This window comes from Colletotrichum destructivum, chromosome 6 (genome assembly GCF_034447905.1).
Source record: "Colletotrichum destructivum chromosome 6, complete sequence".
Classification (NCBI taxonomy): Eukaryota; Fungi; Ascomycota; class Sordariomycetes; order Glomerellales; family Glomerellaceae; genus Colletotrichum; species Colletotrichum destructivum.
The window spans coordinates 2260126-2278299 of NC_085901.1; the positions used below are offsets into that span (position 1 = coordinate 2260126).

Genomic DNA, 18174 nt, shown 5'->3' on the forward strand with positions numbered 1-18174 from the left:
ACAGCACCTAGTTTCCCAATTTTTCCTCTGCCCCGCCAGTTCGCAAGCCCCGGGCCCAGGTGGTATCTGGTCCCGATCATTGTGAGACGGAACATGAGAACAGCGGGCCCGTCATCATATTCCGCCATCGTTTCCCATTCCTTCTGCTATTAGCTGCCTACCTACGCCGTCCCCGAGACCCGTCTTTGGGACGACTTGGCTAGACCAAAGTGCCAGCCTGGTCTGATCTCGTCAGGCACGGCATGACATGGCATGGCATCGGCGGCATGACACGGTACTGATCGACCCGGCGTGGCCCGACAGGGCGTGCTGCGGTTCCTTTTGGCGAGAACATACTGACTCTCGTCACTTTATTGAGGCATCAAAAGGGGCAACAAGTTTCGAGGGCGTACGGTGCTGCTAATGCAGCCGCTGGCAGTTTAATTTCACCGCAGTCTCGAGGATTTGTCCTGGCCACATAAATTTCTCTGACTTGTGCTTCCATGACTTTGCATCCTAGGATTTGGATGTCGACAAATGGAAAACTGCTGCCCCCCAGGCCACTTAACACCGAGCAGACCAGAGCAGAGGTTTTGTTCAAAGGGTAGTGGGATATGCTCGCTCTGCGAATACTCCCCTACTGTATCATACCTGTAGATGCACATTGACCACAAACATACTACGAGAGTACGCACAACCCCACACGCAGTTGCTAGCAAAGAGAAAACCTTCCTCTCCCACGCTGGCACACGGCGAAGTGAAGGGGGAACTGGGGAGGGATGCTCGATGCATGTGAGGGCGGCGTCTCCACTTTCATCGGAGACTCAGACGTTCCCCCTCAACCTCGAGCTTCCCAGAAGAGGTATGGCACCTCCACGAGGGCGCACGTATCGATACAGGCGCGAGAGCAGGCTTTCCGAATGGCCATGTCGGTGCAGGGGCAGGGCTGGTTGTTGGCGATGGACCGAGACAAATAGGTTGAGTACTCGGTACCGCCGAGTCCGGGAAATAAGAAAACGTGAACAGCGCCCACGCGTGCCCAAAATCCCCCGAGCAGGGATTGGCTGTGCCGCCATGTGCCCAAGATGCCGCCAGTCGGCAGGGTAGGACAAAGAGATGGATCCAGTGACACGCCCCAGGCACGCTGCGCAAGGATAGAGTCGAAAATACTTTGCCGCCAAGTATCGTCTTCCTTTCACCTGGGTGGGCTCGACACGGTTAACCCCATGCGCCGCCCTGGCTGCTCGTTCTAGGAGGCGTGGGCTGGGCGGTGGTGGTCGGTACCCGTACGGTACCGCAAAGAACACAGGTACTTACATTCGATCGGGCTACTTGGACATTCTGTCCAAGGAGCAAGGAGCCCGCCCAGGCGTCTGCGGTGGTAACGCTGCAGCTCTTTCCTTGCCTTGCCTTACCTTATTTTCATGTTTGAGGACACTGTAAGCGCGCTGAATGCCTGTTAATTGGGGATGAAAATGGCCCCGATTCTAGCTCTGGGTGACAACGGCCAGCAGCAGAGATGTGAGTCGATTTTGAGGTTTATTAGAGCCGCGGGTAAAACCGACCCACACAAGGGCGGCTCTGTCTCTATTCACTTTTATGATTTATTCCTTCTTTCTCGCTGTCGGTTTCTCCCCCGGGGATTGCCACTGTGCAGCCAATGCCATCAATCACAACTTCCGTTGCTTCCCCTGTTTCTGGTGCCCTCTGTGCGGACACTATCTATGCTTGTCATGATATGAACTGGGAAGTGGGGAAAGGGGAAGGGGCACACGAACACTCCATTCACTGAGTGCCGTCCATCTGGGCGAGTCTGAGAGAGAGCGTGAGGGTTAACGAAGGTGGAAGTGAGAGAGGGTGAGAGAGAGAGAGAGAGTGTGTGTGTGTGTGTGCGTGTGTGGGTGTGAGAGAGAGACAGAAAGACAAGAGACTTTAGTTTCACCCCCGTCTGACACCCCACCCCATCAGTGTACCAAGAAACCCTGTCTTGTCTTGCCCTGTCCTGTCCTGGCCCATCCCAGGTACCTTCTCCCCCAACCTAACCCAGCCTAACCCCAGTACGATGGCCGTCGTTGTCTTTGTCGCTCGCTCTCTCCCCCTAACCCATCCTGGGTAGGTACCAGCTATACGTACCTATACCTGCTTACTGCCAGAATCCCGCTCTTCGTACCCACAGGGAGGTAGATACATGCCTAGAAATCGTAGGTTCTTACTGCTGTTTTCTGCTAAGCCGTCCGTCCGCCTTTCCACCTACCCACCTAGCGCTCCCGCCTGCTCAATTCCATCTTATCCCCTCCCACCCCAGCTCCCGCCGTCCTCCTAATCTTGAAACCGACTGCCTCGTGCCGTCTTCTTCCTCCACATTCGCCCTCGCTCTCCATCTTATAGCACGTCGACCTTCGAGTTTACTAGATCTCTCCTCCTTGCTCGAAATTATTCCCTTTTTGTTTTCTCCCTCTTCCGTTCCCCGTCTCACCCTCCTCCGTTAACTACCCTCTTTCTGCTCTCGCCGTCACCTCGCTCGTTTACCCTCGACTAGATACGATCCGAGCAGCCTGCGCTTTTAGACGCCTTCTGAGGGGCTACCGTTGCTTTCGCATGCTCACCTCAGCCCGAACTTGGCTGCTCTGATACCTGGCAGCGACTCGGCCCACGCACGAACGATCGAGTCGCTCCTTTCCGCTTCTCTCCTGTGTCGAGCCTTTCCACCGGCCGGCCTCGCGCTCACCACAACTTGGCGTTGCTCACGTCACTATTTGCGCCCGCCCGACTGTGATTCTTCAGCACTCGTTCTTAGACGAACGCCGAAGCAAACCATGGACGCACAGCGACCGGGTTCTCAGAAGCTCCCCGCGGGATTGGCAGGGGTCCTGAACCCGGACGAGAACCGCGACTCGGCCTACTTTTCCAGTACGGATGCCTCGAGCAAGCGTACGTTGACCGCGTCTCAACAGCGTGCTATTAAGAAACGTGACTGACCCGTTACTCGTACAGACAACTCTGCCGCCTCGGGCATGGGGAGCAATGTCCTCAGTCCCACCGGCTCAGGGTACCAATCCTCGCTGGCGGACAAGACGCCTTCACCTGTCACCGCCAACCTGGTGCCCCAACCTCTGGTGTCACCTGCGCAAACCAACATGAGCGTTGCCTCTATGGTTTCACCGACGACGGCCGCCAGCACCGACCCGCGTCGGTTCGAGCGTCCGACATCACTGGACTCAGGCATGGCCCACGACATGATGAGTTCCGGCTCTCGTAGAGAGAGCGTCGACAGCAGGATAAACCAGGGTTTTCATGACATGCGATTGGGCGGAAATTCTCCCTACGCGAGCCACAACCAGTCGACGACGTCGATACAAAACACCCTCAACCAGCAGCGCAACCCCCGCAATGGCCTAGACAACCTCTCAGTACACCGCATCTCCAACGGCTACCAGCCTAGCAACGACAGAAACCCCGAGCATCCCAAGACCATCCGGACCGCTCCAGCCATCACCGGCCCCGCGACGAGTAATATTGCCAGGGCACCCGAGCCCACAAAGGGTCAGGCATGGGCGTTCCCCGAGGAGGACATCCAGCGGATCGGTCCGCACGACACATATCTCGACTCCAGGCGAAGCAGTATTGCCGAGTCGATAGCCAGCAGCCAGTTTACTACAGAATCAAGATTGCCACCCGGCCAGAGGCGCTTGGACGAACCCGCCGACTTCAATAACCGCCTGTCGAGCACATCTTCGGAATTCCCTCCCGTACATCACCACTCCCTCCAACATAAGCAGATCGGGGACCTCCGTGATGACGATGCCTCCTCGCGAACCGGCTCCCAGCCGTATAGCCGCACACCCGAGCTGCGCAAGAGCCACAAGTTGGCGGAGAGGAAGAGAAGAACGGAAATGAAGGAGCTTTTCGACCAGCTGCGCGATCTGATGCCACAGGAGCGAGGTTCTAAGGCATCTAAGTGGGAAATACTCACCAAAGGTTTGCCCCCCCCCTACCAGTACATGAGTGAGACGACCTGAGGCTGATGTGGCATAGCAATCTCGGAGCATCAACGAATGGCTGAGGTCATGCGAATTGTGCAGTCGCAAAACACGACTTTGGCCCAAGAGAATGACGGCCTTCGACAGGACAACCATAACCTGCGCATCGATATACAGCGTCTTCAAAGCGAGTTGCACAACACGCGGCTACAACAACCTCCGGCAGGCCAAGCGCCAGCTCAATCGCAAGCCGCGCCGCCCGCGCCACCGCCGCCAGCGGCGGCATACCAGACAGACCCCTACGCGAATCGTCGTGAGTTACCGCCCATTCGGGGTCTGAACGGCAACATGCCCAACGTACCCGACTCGATGACGGGCGTCCAATATGAAGCCCCCCGGATAAATGGCTACCGCCCCGAGAGGTACTGAATCATCTGCCGATATCAAGACGAGAAACTCCCCGGGCTTCATCACAAAGTCCTGGCTTTGATGCGCGGTGCAGCTACCGCATACACGGCCAAGCCCACGCTGAACAAACGTGTGCTCTGATGGAACTGAATGGTCGGCCCATCAACACTTCCCAAAACATTTCCACGGCCTGGATCTGCGGGTCTGCGGGTCTGCGTGTTCTATTACAGTCCTGTATCCAGGCGGGAATGCTCCGGCGCAACGGAATGTCTCATCCGGCGGCTTGTTTCCTATGTTTTTCTCCCCCTCGTTTGAGTGTGTCAATACTAGCAGTGCGTCGAACGGCTCACGTGTAGTTGGGGTCGGCTCTCCCAGTACAATACTGACAAGGAGGGACGGCATTATACCCTTGTCCTTGATCAGTGGATATAAAAAGTCGGACGGCGGAGTTGTTTATTGTGAGTGTGGGTTTTTTTTTTTTTTTTTTGCTGTGTTTGCATGTGTATTTGGGGAGGCAAAGCTTGAAACGGGAATACTGAAAAGAGAGGCCATGGCGGGATCCGGGGTTGGAATATCTGTTGTATATACCCACGCGATGGCCTACGGGAGAGAGGCGACTGCCTCTGGTGCGCTTGATGTGGTCCATTGCGTTGTGATGGGGGGAAAGACAGAACAGGAATGGCAACGGGAGAATCAATGCAGCAGGTGCAATGCAATGGTGGGGGACAAAATGGAATGAAAATGACAGCCTATCTGAGCAGATGGAGGAAATGAGCAAACAGGCGGCGAGGCCTCTCCCGGTCAGCCAGTATTCTGCTAGGTATCTACAGATGATTATTTCCCTCCTAGATGGAGCATTCAGGTACAGCAGATGACGTGAATTCGTTATGCCCGACTGACTTCCAAGGTCAAAAAATCACATCCACACTTCTCAGAGTTCTTTTCCTGGGTGAGATTGAGCTGCGCGGAGCGGACACTAAGATGTCCTGACCGGCAAGGGGGCTTGGATAGGTGGATGTGATTTGTAGGAGCTGTAGTGATTTGTGGTTCCGGAGAAAATAGGTTCTCGAAGCCGGGAAACCAAGGCAAGGCCCAATGGGGCTAGCGCTTGCTAAACGTCGGGGCTCTCGACACTCCAAAAAATTTGTTCCTCGCTCGTCTGGGCGATTTCACGTACCACATCAGTAGCAGCAGCACCTTTTGCCGCCAACCCTTTCCATCCCTTCCTCCTTCATCCATCCATCCATTCATCCATCCATTCATCCATCCTCACTTCCCTTCTTCCTTGGACAACCACCGCCGAATTACTTTCAAGATGTGAGTGACCCAATGACAGAGGTGCAATTTCGACTTGGTCAAATGAACAAGAAGCTAATCAGAGGATTTTCCTCTATGAATAGGCATTCCATCCGTCGCGCGGCCACCCGCGCCACTCTGACCAGCTCGGTCTCTGCTGCCACTGTAGCACCCAAGTCGCAGACCATCTCGTCCGCTCTGCGTGCCCTCAACGCCACCACAGTCTCTGCCAGATATTTCTCCTTCGCCGCCCCCAAGGCCTTCTCCCGTTCCGCCGCGTCTCGCTACGAACGTCAAGAGCGTGGGGGTGGGGGTTACAAAAAGCCGTACGAAAAGAGAGTTTCGCGCGTGGACCCCAGCGAGCACGTCGTCTTCGTCCAGAACTACTCGTTCGACGTCAAGCCCGACGATCTGACCGAAGCGTTCTCCAAGTATGGCGAGGTTGTTGGCGTGTCAATGCCGCCCAAGAAGACGTAAGTCTGTTCCCGTTGTACTTCGCGCATTCAAGGTGGAGCGCCGATTCGCCATATGCGAATGCTCACCCCCATCCCGCAGAGGAAGAGGACGGCTATCACATTTCCTGCCCGTCATCCAGGGGCTAATACATTCTCCACTTGTACAGTTACTGCTTTGTCTACTTCAAGGACCTTGAGTCGTCTGTCTCCGCCGTTGAGAACGTCAACGGCACCTTCTGGCACGGCCGCCGCATTGTCGCCAAGCTACGCAGCGACCGTCCCGAACGTCCCGAAGCTGGCGACCGCCCCCGGCCCGAGCGACGAAGCAAGGAGAGGCCGCAACGCAACGGCCCGTACGCGGGCCCGCCGACCCAGACGCTTTATGTCGGCAACATCTCATTCGAGGCTTCGGACGCGGACCTGAACAATCTCTTTGCGACGCTCAAGGATGTCAAGGACGTGCGTGTCGCCGTGGACCGCGCGACGGGCTGGCCGCGCGGCTTCGCCCATGCCGACTTTGCCAGCGTCGAGGCTGCCAAGGCGGGCAAGGAGGCGCTCGCCGGTGTCCAGCTTGGCGGCCGCGAGCTCAAGATCTCGTACGCGCCAGTCAAAGACGAGCACTCCATCATCCGCGATGGAGGCAACAGCTCAGGCGACCGCTACAACTCGCAGAGTCAGGTTGAGGAGCGCATCGAGGCGGAGCACGAGCAGGCCGAGGAGGCACAGAAGGACCAGAAGCCCGAGGCTGGCAAGCAGGACATCAACTGGAACGCTTGAGCTCCGCGTGTCTCATAGACGGGAGAAGAGAGGTCGAGTCTGGTGTACGAGATGATGGAGGCTGACCCGACGCTTTTCCCTCTTTGTTTTCCCCTCCTTCGGAATTCTATGTTTTTATCTACTGTACTACTTTTATTTCCCCACAACCCACGGGCGAGCCGATGGCGACACGGAAGCAGGAATGGCGAGGCTTGCTCACGAAGTGGTACGAACCAAGAAAAGACGAAAGGCACGAACAAGTGGTGAACCTGGACTGGATGAAAAATAACACAAAGGGAATGTGCCGAACAAGGCGTTGTATAATATGAAACTTATAGATGAAAAGCATCCACGATGACGGTGTGCTTTCTTTTGTCTTCTTCTCTCCATAAAAAGCGCTTCATGTCTATAGATTTCCGTTGTCTCCCATTTCAGCCTTTCGGTTCTGCTTCCCTGTGTTTCGCTCTCAATAAACATCCACCCGGATTTGCGTGGCTTCGGCTTGGCTGTTTGCCTTCCCAATATAAGTACATGCACAATAAGCCAGGGACGGAGACCGAGCGAGTCTCCCGGTCGGCATGGGAAACCTAATTTAAAGTGTACAAAACCAGCCAGACAGCCAGACGGCGAGATAGCTCCTTCAAAGCAGCACTGACTGACTGGCCGCCGGCCTGAGGTGACATGAGGCTACCGCTTTGCCGTCAGAGATTCGGTGGTTGTGATGGATCCCGGCACCCGGCCATTCCTCTCTGCTCCCGTTTTTCTTCCCGTGTTTCGGCATGATCGATAATGGCCAATTGCGAATCCATCCAACAACCCGCCCCCCCGGCGGCCTCGGTGCTTTAGGCAAAGCTTCTTCCTTCTCCCTCTCCACCAAAGCACAACAGCCCCGGCCCGTCCGACGTCGTGTCCAGCTTCCTGCCCCCCCTCTCCCTATACAACGGGATCTTTTTGTATTCCATGAATGGAGGCGAAGCCAGGCCCGCCGTTTGAGAAGGCATCCCGCAAGCTCGTGAACCAGTTGACCCTCTCTGTCCCCAGCGTCGCATCTGTTTGGGCCCCGGCCTCCCTCTCTGTGGATAGTGTCAGCGACTCCACCCAAGCCGTCCGCCCCTATCTTCCCCTGTCGTCGAGTTTTTCATCTCTCTCCAGTCCGTCATATGACGAATACGTGATTGGCCTACTGATAGAATGGTTAGCACACTAGTTTGTAGTGGGTCGGTCGGCCTGCCGCATATGGGTCCCCCCGGTCACTGCGGACGATCACACCGGCTGGTCGATGGAAGCTGTTCCGTACATACCAGGGGGAAATTTCTGCAACAAAATCGGTGGGCACAGCAAAAGATTATGACCAGCCTGGGGGTCGAACCCAGAATCTCCTGATTGCACGATAAATCGTAGTCAGACGCCTTGCCATTGGGCCAACCGGCCTCTTGTTCCTCGAGAGAATTGAGCTAGCTTAATGGTTACGGAAAGGAGATAGTTTGTCAATGGAGACAGCCTCGCAGCTCAAGGTCCACACCCGCTACAACCGGCCGAGGGCAGAACCACAGCCAGAGAAGGATCAAAAGCGTGTTGGGTGGGTTTCTGGATTTATTTGCTTGATCATTTTGCTACGCTTGTCATCTCTTACTTTTGACATTTTCCCGAATTACCATGGTATCAAGTTGAAAAGTAAAGAAAGGGAGGTCTCCGTCTCTCAAGTGATGGAAGGGGCTAAGGACATAGCCAGAGCTTCGTTCAGTACTATTCACCACCTAGCTGTTTTCGTCTATCTTGGCTCAACACTCACCAGTCTCGATTACCCGCCACCTCACTTTTCCCCCTCTCCGGTGTCTGCTCCCTCAAACCTCAGCAAAACCTATTCCAGACCTCCTTCATGCCCGCCTGGTCTCTCGTCGTAACCGCCAAGCACACAGTCGTGGCGTTGCCCAGCCCTTCGCCTTTTCTGTCAATGACTAGGTATCTGGCCAAGCCTTCTTGATTGCATGTTGTGTAGGGTTTCTAGTATGCTTCGGCATCTCCGTAAGTCATGCCCAGTAGCCAGTATTTCAGAGCCTGCATCCCTGAGCCCAAAGGATGTCCGCTGTTAGGCGTGAAAAAGTGGTCGGCCCGTGGAGCGGCGGCGGGATGTTGTCCACTCCTCTGCTGCACTCCGAGTGCATCAGGATCAAGGTCTTATGAGCAGGGGGTTCGCCATTCTCAGAAAGGAAGCCTAGTAAGGTATAAGACTTTGGCCTTGTCGCCAGTGAAAAGAGCACTAGCGTGGATCACGGGGTGAAGCTGTTCTTATTGTAAACCAGCTAGTTCTGCCTCATGCTTGCTAATGGTACATAAGAATCACTCCACGACTGAACAACTCTCTCAAACGGTATAAAGGCAGCAAAGCTATGCCTGCTGTGTATTCCTATTCAATGCGCCGCCGTTCCGCGAATTGTCACAACAGTGCAGGTTTGCAGCATCTTCATAATAGGCGTCGTCTCATGTTTTCTTTTCCAGCCACCCATCCATGTGAAATTCGCGAGTTCGGCGCACCCAGGTTCACCTCTCCTTCCACACCCTGCGCCACCTAGAAGTCGAACTCGTTTCTGAATATCTCGGGATCGACACCAGCAACCGTCTTTTCGGCCAAGTCCCGACGTCCCATTTGTGTAAATACCCTTCTCAAGGTGTCGTAGAGTGTCGTACTGCGATTCTGCGCTGTCATGCGGTCAATCTGTTCGTCGAGTTGAGCTGTGTTGGTACCACCGCGCGAGCTCTCGCCACTGCCCAGAATCTCGTATGCCATGCTGCGACCGCTCTTCTCAATAGCTTTATGCATGTTGAGCGCCGCGAGAAAGTGTGACGCAGCCTCGGCGTGGCATCCAATGTTAATGCAGCTAACACCAAGATTGTAGCGAGCGCGCACAAAGTTAGGGTGGATGCTCAATGCCTTCTCGTACGCAGCGATGGCTTCCTCAGAGCGACCAGAGTTGGCGAGGGTAGCGCCTAGGCGGTTCCAGAGCAGATGCAGCTGCTCTTGCTGGTTCGAGGTTCCAAGCTCCGACGAGTGAAGAGCTGCCGTGAAACAGTCAACGGCCTTGTCATACTCCTCGGCGCCGTAGAACAGAACGCCAAGGCCAACCTGGACGTCGGGATCCATGTGTTCACCATCCGGGCTGAGCTGTGCCGCCTTGATGAACAGGCCGGTAACCTTGTCATGCAGTTGTTGGCGGTCGGTAAATCCCATCTCGGCCATAGGGTGCAGGTCCGTCGGTGCGATAATGTTCGGATATTTGACCGACAGCCAGCGTTCGAGCGTCCGGTAGGCGGTGCTATCGTATCCCTCGTTGGTGTAAGAGACGGCCAAGCCCATGAGGGCAGCCAAGTTGTTCGGGTCTTGCTTGAGAGCTTGCTCCAGCGCACGAATAGCCGCAGTCTCCTTCTCGTTCTGTGCCTGTGCCGAGCCAAGATACACCCAGGCCTCGGTATGCTCCGGGTTCTGCTGGACAGCAGCCTCAAATGCGAGAGCCGCTAAGGACAGGTTTCCTCCCTCGCGCATGATGCGCACACCCTCATCGAACGCATTCTTCTCCTCGCTGAAGAAGTTATCCTCCTCAAAAAGGTAATTCTCGATCACTGGGTCGCCCAGTCTGCCCCAGTCGCCGTTCATGCCGGTGAAGTCTGGACCCCAGTCTTCGCTGTCGAACTTATCGAATGTCGAGTCGTCGACCATGCCTTTTGCTGCAGCAGTTTCAGCCTGGATTCCTCTCCATATTGACTCGAAATCGCCGAAACCTGTCTCACTCTGCATTGCCCGGTCCATCTCCTCCAACTCAGGCTCTGCAGCCTGGGCCTCGGCCTCTTCCTTCTGCTGCAGTTCCATCTGCGCGAACTGTTCTTCCCATTTGTTGTCGTCAAGCTCCACGAGCTTTCCCTTCCCCTTGACATCCTCGTGTTGCTGTTGCTGTTGCATGGGTTGTTGATACATGGGTGAGAACATTGACTGCCCCATCATGCTGTTATATCCCATGCCCATTCCCATGCCCATGCCCATTCTCGGTTGCTGGGCCATCTGGCCGGGCATCGGACTTGCTCTCGCCGACGAGGGTTGCTGGTTCATCTGCCTAAAGCGCGCAAAATCTTCGGGGCTGAACTGTGTGCCTTGCGGTGCGTTGAAGGCCGATTCCATAGCGGCTTGGTTCTGAAAGTCGTTCGCCCATGTTGGTGATGTCGAGTTCGCGCGGAGATGCACACCTTGGGCGGGATCTATTCGCACAGCGCCGTTCTGCATAGGAAGCTCATGTTGAAGACCCGGTGCCTTGTTAAGGAAACCGTTCATCATCTGGCGATTGTCGTCAGCCCGCCGTCCTGCCAGTCAATCAACACAAGCTGTGCCTACCTCATCCTGTGGGGTGTTCGCCCCAGCGCTTCTGAAGCCGCCGGCAAGAGCGTTGGGGCCTCGCTGCACTAGTCTGTCCCTCTGCAGGCTGTTGTCATCTTGGACATGTTTCTGGAATTGGCTGAGGGGGTTGCCGGAAGTTGAGCATTCTGCGCCACCGAGGAAAGACATCTTGACGGTCACAGGCCGCACGAGTAATGACAATGGAGGGTTAGATCGACAGGGCTTAAGGTAATGTCTTAATCAGTTCGCGTAACCAACTATACGGGGATCTGGCTCTCCTAGGTGTGAAGGCAAAGGGGAGGACGCGTCGATGGTTGAAGAAAGTAAAGTTGGTAGATTGGTTTGTAATTCGGACCGCTATGTCAAGCAGCTGCGTCTCCGAGAAGATGCCGAGGCAGGCCGGCGGGGGGATTGGGAGCGGCAACGGTTGATTGCTTTCTCCGCAGCCGGAGGCGGGGTAGCCAATCATATGATAGGTCCGCGAAGTGAAGTAGTGATAGTGGGGGGATGTGGGGAGCACTGACCCCCCCCCCCCCCCCCCTGGGCTTGCAAGCCTAGAACTCAGAAGCGCACATGTGAGCTGCATATGGATGCAATAGAGGAAACATGTTGGTGACCCTAAGCGGAAGCGATCAATCGTTGCTCACACTTCCGTGGACATGTGTAAACACAGATGGTTTACCGATGGCAGAACTAATTTGAAAGTAACATGTCGTCGCCCTGTCCTCCGCAGAGAATACCATGTGTCGCCACGCTTAAGAAGGCGAATGGATGTCTCTTTGCAATGGACATCCTGCCGGATGCCGAGATCTCGGGTCCCTCCCAAAAGCGGGTATCCTTTCTATACTATGACCTAGGGGTATCATATAAGAGTATCTGACCAGACCAGTTACCGCTGAGGTATAACATATTTCCCTTCTCAACAGTCCCGCGTGTTGTTGTGTTAGCTGATGTTCGTCGACGATATGAAGGCGTTTGATGGACCTTCATAAGCTCCTCCGAGAATGTGCCAATCCCCAAAGTGGCCGACGTGGTTATTTCACACCAATGAACCCGACGCTTTGTCTGGCCTTTTTAACTGCACGTCGAAGGGCTTGTTCCTCCTCATCCGTCCACTTGACAGACAGCTGATCCCACTTCTTTCCGGGGGTATTGTATTCTCGCTTCCATTGCGAGTGCATGGCCTGGAGCCTGCTCATTTCGCGAGGGTCACCGGAGCCCGAGTAGACGATGAAGGCCGTGCAGGGTGGAAGGCTCGCGTGAATGGTCTCGAGAGAGGCGGAGAGACGGGCCAAGCACTGCTCCAGAGGCGACTTGCCGAGCTTTCCATCCAGCTTGGTATCAGATTCGGGAGGACCGCCATCGCTGTTGGCGCTGTCAACTCGGTTCTTGTTCCACCAGCCTTGTAACGCCTCAAGCTCTCGCATCCGACCCCACACAAAGTCAACACCACCGCCTGGGATTTCCAACCCGTCCGCGTCGCCCTTTACAGCTCGAATGACGCCGTTGACAACGTCTGCATCGGATTTGCAACCGACTTGGTACGTGGCTCCAGCACCAGGGCCCTTGGATGGGTCACCCCAGTCCACGGCAGCGCTCGTTTTGCCTGTTACCAAACCACCTGCCTCGCCGCCCTGGGCCTTGTATGCAGTTCCAGCTCTGGCCAGCCGGCGGAATAGATTCTCACCCTGGAAGTCAGATGCGCCCCACATCTTTCCTTTCTCGCATTTTTGTCTAACAAGATCCAGACAAGCGCGAGCGTCCTCGATCGGGTTGTGTCCGTTGGCGCCGCCTTTCTGGATCTCACGGTTCACATACTTCTGAGTCAGCCATTTGAGAGATGATTTAAGAGGCGGGCCTCTCGGATGCGGGTAGATGAGGGAGGTATCGACGATGAAGGGATGAGAGAAGTGAAGAGCCTTCAAGTCAGACTCGAGCGAATGTCCGATGAGGATAGTTCGCGGGGTAATTAGCTCGAGGAGCTTCCGTTGAATATCCTGCAGTGTGGTCGTCACCGGTTTCAGCATCTCCTCTGTGATACCGGAGAACTGGGTGACGTAGTTGGTGATGGGTTTCTCTGGTTTCACCAGTTCGTCCATAAGCAGGTCTCCTGACCATGAAATGACGCTAATGCGTGTAAGAGAATATTCGCTCTCGCCCGTCATGCACATCTCGCAGTCCAAGGCGAGACACTCTCGGCCAGCTGTCACGCTGCCCTGTTCAATGTCCGCCTCGGGCACTTCACCATCTTCAAGCTTGTCGACTTTGGATACAACCCATCCATCTGGAACCCTGAATGCCGCTCTTCTCTCTTCATTCTCTATGAGCGCCGGGTGGATGAGATGCCCAGCATTTTCCAGTTCCTCGAGTGTGGCTAAAAATTCGGTAATACGTGTTCGCTCGTTCTTCCAGCCACTAGGCTCCCTCGCCGGCTTAGGACCCTTTCTCTCGTCTTTGTTCTTGGCCATAGGCGCGGTAAGAAAGGTACCCATGGGCGAGTGAAGTTTCATGTACTTGTCGTCGCCAGGTGCCTTGACAGGCCATAGGTGAGGGAACATGTTGGCGAATCCCTGGAGCGCAATCGGTAGGCGTTCAGCCGAAAGTGGCCGGGGGTAGTAGTCGTCGGGCGTCGTTTCTGTGCGGTCTTGATTACTAGCCGAGCCGGAGGTATACTTGTCGAAGTTCACGGCCTCGTTGAACATGGCTTCCTCTAACCCGGGTACCATCAAGACTACAATCTTTCTGAAGTACGGTCGGTGCGAAACGGAGACCCAGTTCGGACCCGTTCCGTCAGCGAAGAGGTAGAGAACAAGGTCGCGAAGCATGGCGAGGTTGATCTTAGCGAACAGCTTCGCACTCGGGGAGAAGGTGATGGCGGGATAGTTGTTGGAGCCTTCGCGAGGGACCTTCTTGCGCTTCTTGTTGCCTCGCTCGACTTTGGTCCATCCCTCGTCATCGTCAGGGGCCGATCTTTTCAAGCTTCCACTGCTGTGAGTCTGCGAGGAGCTTTCGCGGGAGTCGCGTTCGCCATTCGCTATCTCGCTCGGAATTGTTGATTGTTGCGGCTGGGCGACGGTGATTCCTGTGCTGAGCTCTTGACTAGCGGCGTCCGTTTCGGCCTCGTCATCGCCACCTCCGCGGCTTCTGCGATGGTTCCCCATTTTTTTTTAGACCTCCAGCGGCTTCCAATGCTCAGCCAGAGTTTCGGGGTGAAAAGATTTGATTGAGGCCCGGAACAGTGGTGGGCTTGCAGCTGGGTGGTTTTTCTTAAACAGAATCCCAGCAAAAAATCCCATTCATCTGGAAAGCGCAAATGTGACAGTCAATTATGGGTTTTGCGGGGCCTCTCAAAGAGTATAATGATAAGATAAGATAAGACTCTGGCCAAGGATCTTGGACCGTTGCTCCAACACGTCCCGGGCCAACCCTCACACTGCGTTCAGCAGCTGGCCCAACACGAACCGACCTTTGGTTTTCATCCACGAGTATGCTATCCTTTCTAAACGAACATTCCGCAAACTAGTTCTTGCTAGGGGAATGATACACGTATATCACGTCCGTCTCGATACACCAAAGCCACCCATCTTCCTGTCATGGGACAGCATCGTAGTCGGCTTCGGAACATATCGACATCATTGAGATCGTTCGCTGACAGTGTATGAGCTGTCACGCGATGCTGGTGACTTTCTTCAATGTCTGGATTCAGATAAGGAAAAACTACTTCAGGCCGACGACTGAGGCCACGGGCGATGTTTATCTGAAAGTCAAGGAACCAGCAAGAGCCGGCGAGTTACAGACCTAGCTCGCATCTACTCCCAAGACAGGCTTCTGTGATGTTCTTGGAAGAAACAGCAAACCGGCACAGCTCAGAGTAAGTCACAAGCTAAAACTACGTGATGGCACTCAAACGGAATCGCGTCCAGACCCTGGGTGTCGTAAGTCGTCCGACTCAGAAACTCATAGCGACTTCGGCTTGGCAATGGCCGTCCATCGTTTGAGCCCGAATTCATCAGTTTCTTTCACACACAGGCTGATATCGACTCTCTGCGAGAGAATATTGAAAGGATCGATACTGCAGGGTACCGAGTGGTGTCTCAAATCGACGACGCCATTGCGCGCATCGAAGACGTGGTTGAGAAACTCGACGCGACCACGAAAGGACAGCAGAATGACATCGACCATAAGAAGGCCGACCTGAACTCTCTCAGACGAGAAAAAGAAAAAAACCCAGAATCAGAGACAGCATGGAAGATAGTTCCCAAATATATCAGTCGGTAAGCCAGGTTCAGGCAGCGAGCCCTGCGATGTCAGAGGCCCAGAAGCTGTCAAAAGACGCAAGATGCGAAACAAACCAGTTTTAGACACAGCTCCAAGCCACACGAGGACATTCGTGGCAACTCGACAGCGTGTTGTCAGAATTACGACAGAAGCTTGCCAGCACGAACAAAGCCTCCCAAGCCATTGTCAATACGGCGGAGGGCAATGTTAAGGAAATGGCCAGTCTACGGGCAGACTTGGTGTAGCTGAGACAACGCGGAGCAAGACCAATCGAAGGAGCAGGATTCAGTAAGTCGACGACTTATACCCAGAAAACTGGACATTCTGACAAGCAACACCGCCAAGATCGGGGCTGGAGCTAGTCAGATCGAGTCGCTACGGATGGAGATTGATCTGTTCGAAAGCCGGGTGCAGCGACTAGAGACCAATACCGAATGTTCCACGCAAGCACAGGGGGTGGCATTCTTGGCACCAAGGCTACAAAATGGCCAGCGACCTGGGGCCGTTTTTTAGAAGGCTGGCATTGAGGTAGTGGCCGGCAGTCAGGACCAAGGGGAACCAAGCGACATCCGCAGCGACAATGAAGCGCCCCATTCTACAAATTCTCGAGGTCGCCAACAAAAGACGCCCACAGGACGTCCAACACAGGTAGGGATGTTCCGGTCCCACGACTCACATGATCAGGTATTCTCAACAGAGGTGTCAAGAAACCGAAGACCTCCAAGCCTATCTACGACGATGGCAACAGCAAAGGCCCCGAATCCTAGGATTATGGCCCGTTTTGCTGAAGATAGGGTATCATTTGGCGGACAGGTCTCGGTCCTGGGCCAGGTCTACTTCTAATACGACTTTCCCGAGCTCAGACAAGGTTCTGATCGGCTCGACCAAACCATATCGGAAGAACTCTTCCATGCCTTTCGGGTCCTTTCTCCAAGCGTTAATCAAGGCATTCTCCCTTTCCCGGCCTGGGAGACTTCCGATGTCACTCAACATCTCATTGGCCAAGACCACAACCTCCCAATCGGCTGATGGCGCTTGAGGGCTATACATATCGATGATCGCAAGGACCATTTGGCACAAGGAGACCTGGTCTAGGTTTTCAAGCACTTTGAGCCCCGATTTCGTAAACTTCTTCGTCGCGACCATGTCCCGGGCGAGCTTCATGAGTTTGGCGGGGTTGGGTGCAGTGTTGGAAAGAGCGATCGCGATGGCGGACAAGCCCTTGAGTCTCTGGGAGTGGAACGGGGCAATGTGCTTGTACGGCTCGATCTCGTAGGCCGACAAGCTCGCGACTGCCAATGCGCACTCGTGGTTGTTGCAATCCTTGCCGTAGTAAGAGGCGGCCTCCTCCACAACCTGCGCGAACGGCTCAATAGCGTACTTCCCGACTTTGGGAAACCATGAGGCTGTCTTGTACGCCTTTCTCAACCATTCGTGCTTCTCGTTGGACTTCATATCGCGGTGGAGCGCATGGAAGATCCTATGAAGCTTCAATACTTCCATTCCCTGTTGCGGGTCAAGGTTGCCGCCTCCAGGAGGGTTCTTAAATCTCTCGATATCAGCCATAACACTAAGCGCGTTCAGCTCAATGGTCGGGTCTGCCATTGCGACTTGGTACTCGTCTAAGTCCTTCTGGCATTTGTAACACGAGCACTCGAAGTGGTAGAGGTCGAGCTCGCCGTGTCTCTTACCCCTGGGCTGGGTTTGATCTGTCGGGAGTTAGTCAGGGGCCAGTTACCATTCAATAATGATGGCTAAGTGTGGTCCTTACCAATGTAGGATATTTCAATCTCATCGCCAGGGTCAAGAAATGATGTGGCACGGAGCGTGGCCGTTCTCCCGCCGAATTGGACCAGCGCATTAGGCACGCATGAGTGATTGATCATGGCCAAAGTAGTGTCTAAGAATACACCACCAGTCTCGTAGTATTCCTCCGTTCTGCTGAAGGCATTGGTCTGAAGCTGCACACCAGTGTCATTAGGATCTACAGGTAGCTGAGGCCTGCCACCAAGACTAAGAGAAAGCACCAACCTTGCACAGAACCTGGAAAGCCGTCTCTAATCTCTCAAATGTGACGGTGTCCAATCCAAGACACTTCACAACACCATGCGACTGGAGCTGCAGGTCGGTTCCATCCTTCTTCCTCCATTGCTCGACATGCCCCTCCAGCTCCTCAAACCGCGCCAGCACCTGCGGTCGGAGCATGACCTGCGCGGCTGCGCGGATCGGTGTTGGCACCCAGTCCGGCTGATGCGCCGGCTTGGCCTCGTGCAGCCGCTGGATGGCCTTACACTCGAGCTTGTGTACCAGTGACCAGTTGGCCCGCTGGCAAGCTGGGCCACAGTAGGCCACCGTTTTGCACCCGGTGCAGGCTCGAAGCTTCACGCCAGCCGGCCGCTGCTTCTTCAGACAATGGTTGCAGTACTCGAGCGCGCGGTGGCCCGGCGGGAGGACAACCGCGGGGTTGTCAAAGCGGGCGATGACGTCGCCAGGCTTGAAGCGTCGAGTTGCGTGGATGGAGCGGCCGCCCTTGGCGCCGCCTTTGGTGCCACGGACTTCGATGCCGTCGTTGGCGGGCATTGTGGGGCCGTGTTCCATGAGTTAAGTTAAATCGACTGTTAAATAGGAAAAAGCAACA

General features: G+C 54.9%; 6 protein-coding genes across 6 annotated transcripts; 3 read left to right on the top strand and 3 right to left on the bottom strand.

Moving 5' to 3' along the window:
- The first annotated feature begins 2325 nt into the window (after positions 1-2325).
- On the top strand, positions 2326-4519 carry CDEST_09885 (Putative myc-type, basic helix-loop-helix (bHLH) domain-containing protein). The gene is made up of 3 exons (XM_062926043.1): positions 2326-2910; positions 2974-3957; positions 4015-4519. The coding sequence occupies exons 1-3, from the start codon at positions 2796-2798 to the stop codon at positions 4386-4388; spliced, it is 1473 nt and encodes a 490-aa protein (XP_062782094.1). The 5' UTR covers positions 2326-2795; the 3' UTR covers positions 4389-4519.
- A 1-nt stretch (position 4520) lies between these two features.
- Positions 4521-5113, top strand: CDEST_09886 (uncharacterized protein). The gene has a single exon (XM_062926044.1). It carries the CDS (start codon positions 4660-4662, stop codon positions 5104-5106), a length of 447 nt encoding a protein of 148 aa, XP_062782095.1. The 5' UTR covers positions 4521-4659; the 3' UTR covers positions 5107-5113.
- Positions 5114-5726: 613 nt separating this feature from the next.
- CDEST_09887 (Putative RNA recognition motif domain, nucleotide-binding alpha-beta plait domain superfamily) lies at positions 5727-6895 on the top strand (the record flags this gene model as incomplete). Its single annotated transcript, XM_062926045.1, has 2 exons — positions 5727-6136; positions 6286-6895. The coding sequence occupies 2 exons, from the start codon at positions 5727-5729 to the stop codon at positions 6893-6895; spliced, it is 1020 nt and encodes a 339-aa protein (XP_062782096.1).
- A 2250-nt stretch (positions 6896-9145) lies between these two features.
- On the bottom strand, positions 9146-11617 carry CDEST_09888 (Putative tetratricopeptide-like helical domain superfamily). The gene is made up of 2 exons (XM_062926046.1): positions 11256-11617; positions 9146-11198 (listed from the first exon to the last, which is right to left on the bottom strand). Exons 1-2 carry the CDS (start codon positions 11424-11426, stop codon positions 9444-9446), a joined length of 1926 nt encoding a protein of 641 aa, XP_062782097.1. The 5' UTR covers positions 11427-11617; the 3' UTR covers positions 9146-9443.
- Positions 11618-11866: 249 nt separating this feature from the next.
- CDEST_09889 (Putative ribonuclease H-like superfamily, exonuclease, RNase T/DNA polymerase III) lies at positions 11867-14550 on the bottom strand. Its single transcript, XM_062926047.1, has one exon. It carries the CDS (start codon positions 14417-14419, stop codon positions 12293-12295), a length of 2127 nt encoding a protein of 708 aa, XP_062782098.1. The 5' UTR covers positions 14420-14550; the 3' UTR covers positions 11867-12292.
- Positions 14551-16334: 1784 nt separating this feature from the next.
- Positions 16335-18116, bottom strand: CDEST_09890 (Putative SET domain, Zinc finger, MYND-type, SET domain superfamily; the record flags this gene model as incomplete). Its single annotated transcript, XM_062926048.1, has 3 exons — positions 16335-17245; positions 17308-17497; positions 17568-18116. The coding sequence occupies 3 exons, from the start codon at positions 18114-18116 to the stop codon at positions 16335-16337; spliced, it is 1650 nt and encodes a 549-aa protein (XP_062782099.1).
- Positions 18117-18174: the final 58 nt, after the last annotated feature.

Excerpts from the sequence above, each read along its gene's own strand:
- CDEST_09885 (XM_062926043.1), top strand. The coding sequence starts at position 2,796 with ATGGACGCACAGCGACCGGGTTCTCAGAAGCTCCCCGCGGGATTGGCA. Across the intron at positions 2,911-2,973 it reads TACGGATGCCTCGAGCAAGC|ACAACTCTGCCGCCTCGGGC; the intron begins GTACGTTGACCG and ends TTACTCGTACAG. Across the intron at positions 3,958-4,014 it reads GTGGGAAATACTCACCAAAG|CAATCTCGGAGCATCAACGA; the intron begins GTTTGCCCCCCC and ends GATGTGGCATAG.
- CDEST_09886 (XM_062926044.1), top strand. The coding sequence starts at position 4,660 with ATGTTTTTCTCCCCCTCGTTTGAGTGTGTCAATACTAGCAGTGCGTCG.
- CDEST_09888 (XM_062926046.1), bottom strand. The coding sequence starts at position 11,426 with ATGTCTTTCCTCGGTGGCGCAGAATGCTCAACTTCCGGCAACCCCCTC. Across the intron at positions 11,199-11,255 it reads CGAACACCCCACAGGATGAG|ATGATGAACGGTTTCCTTAA; the intron begins GTAGGCACAGCT and ends GACAATCGCCAG.
- CDEST_09889 (XM_062926047.1), bottom strand. The coding sequence starts at position 14,419 with ATGGGGAACCATCGCAGAAGCCGCGGAGGTGGCGATGACGAGGCCGAA.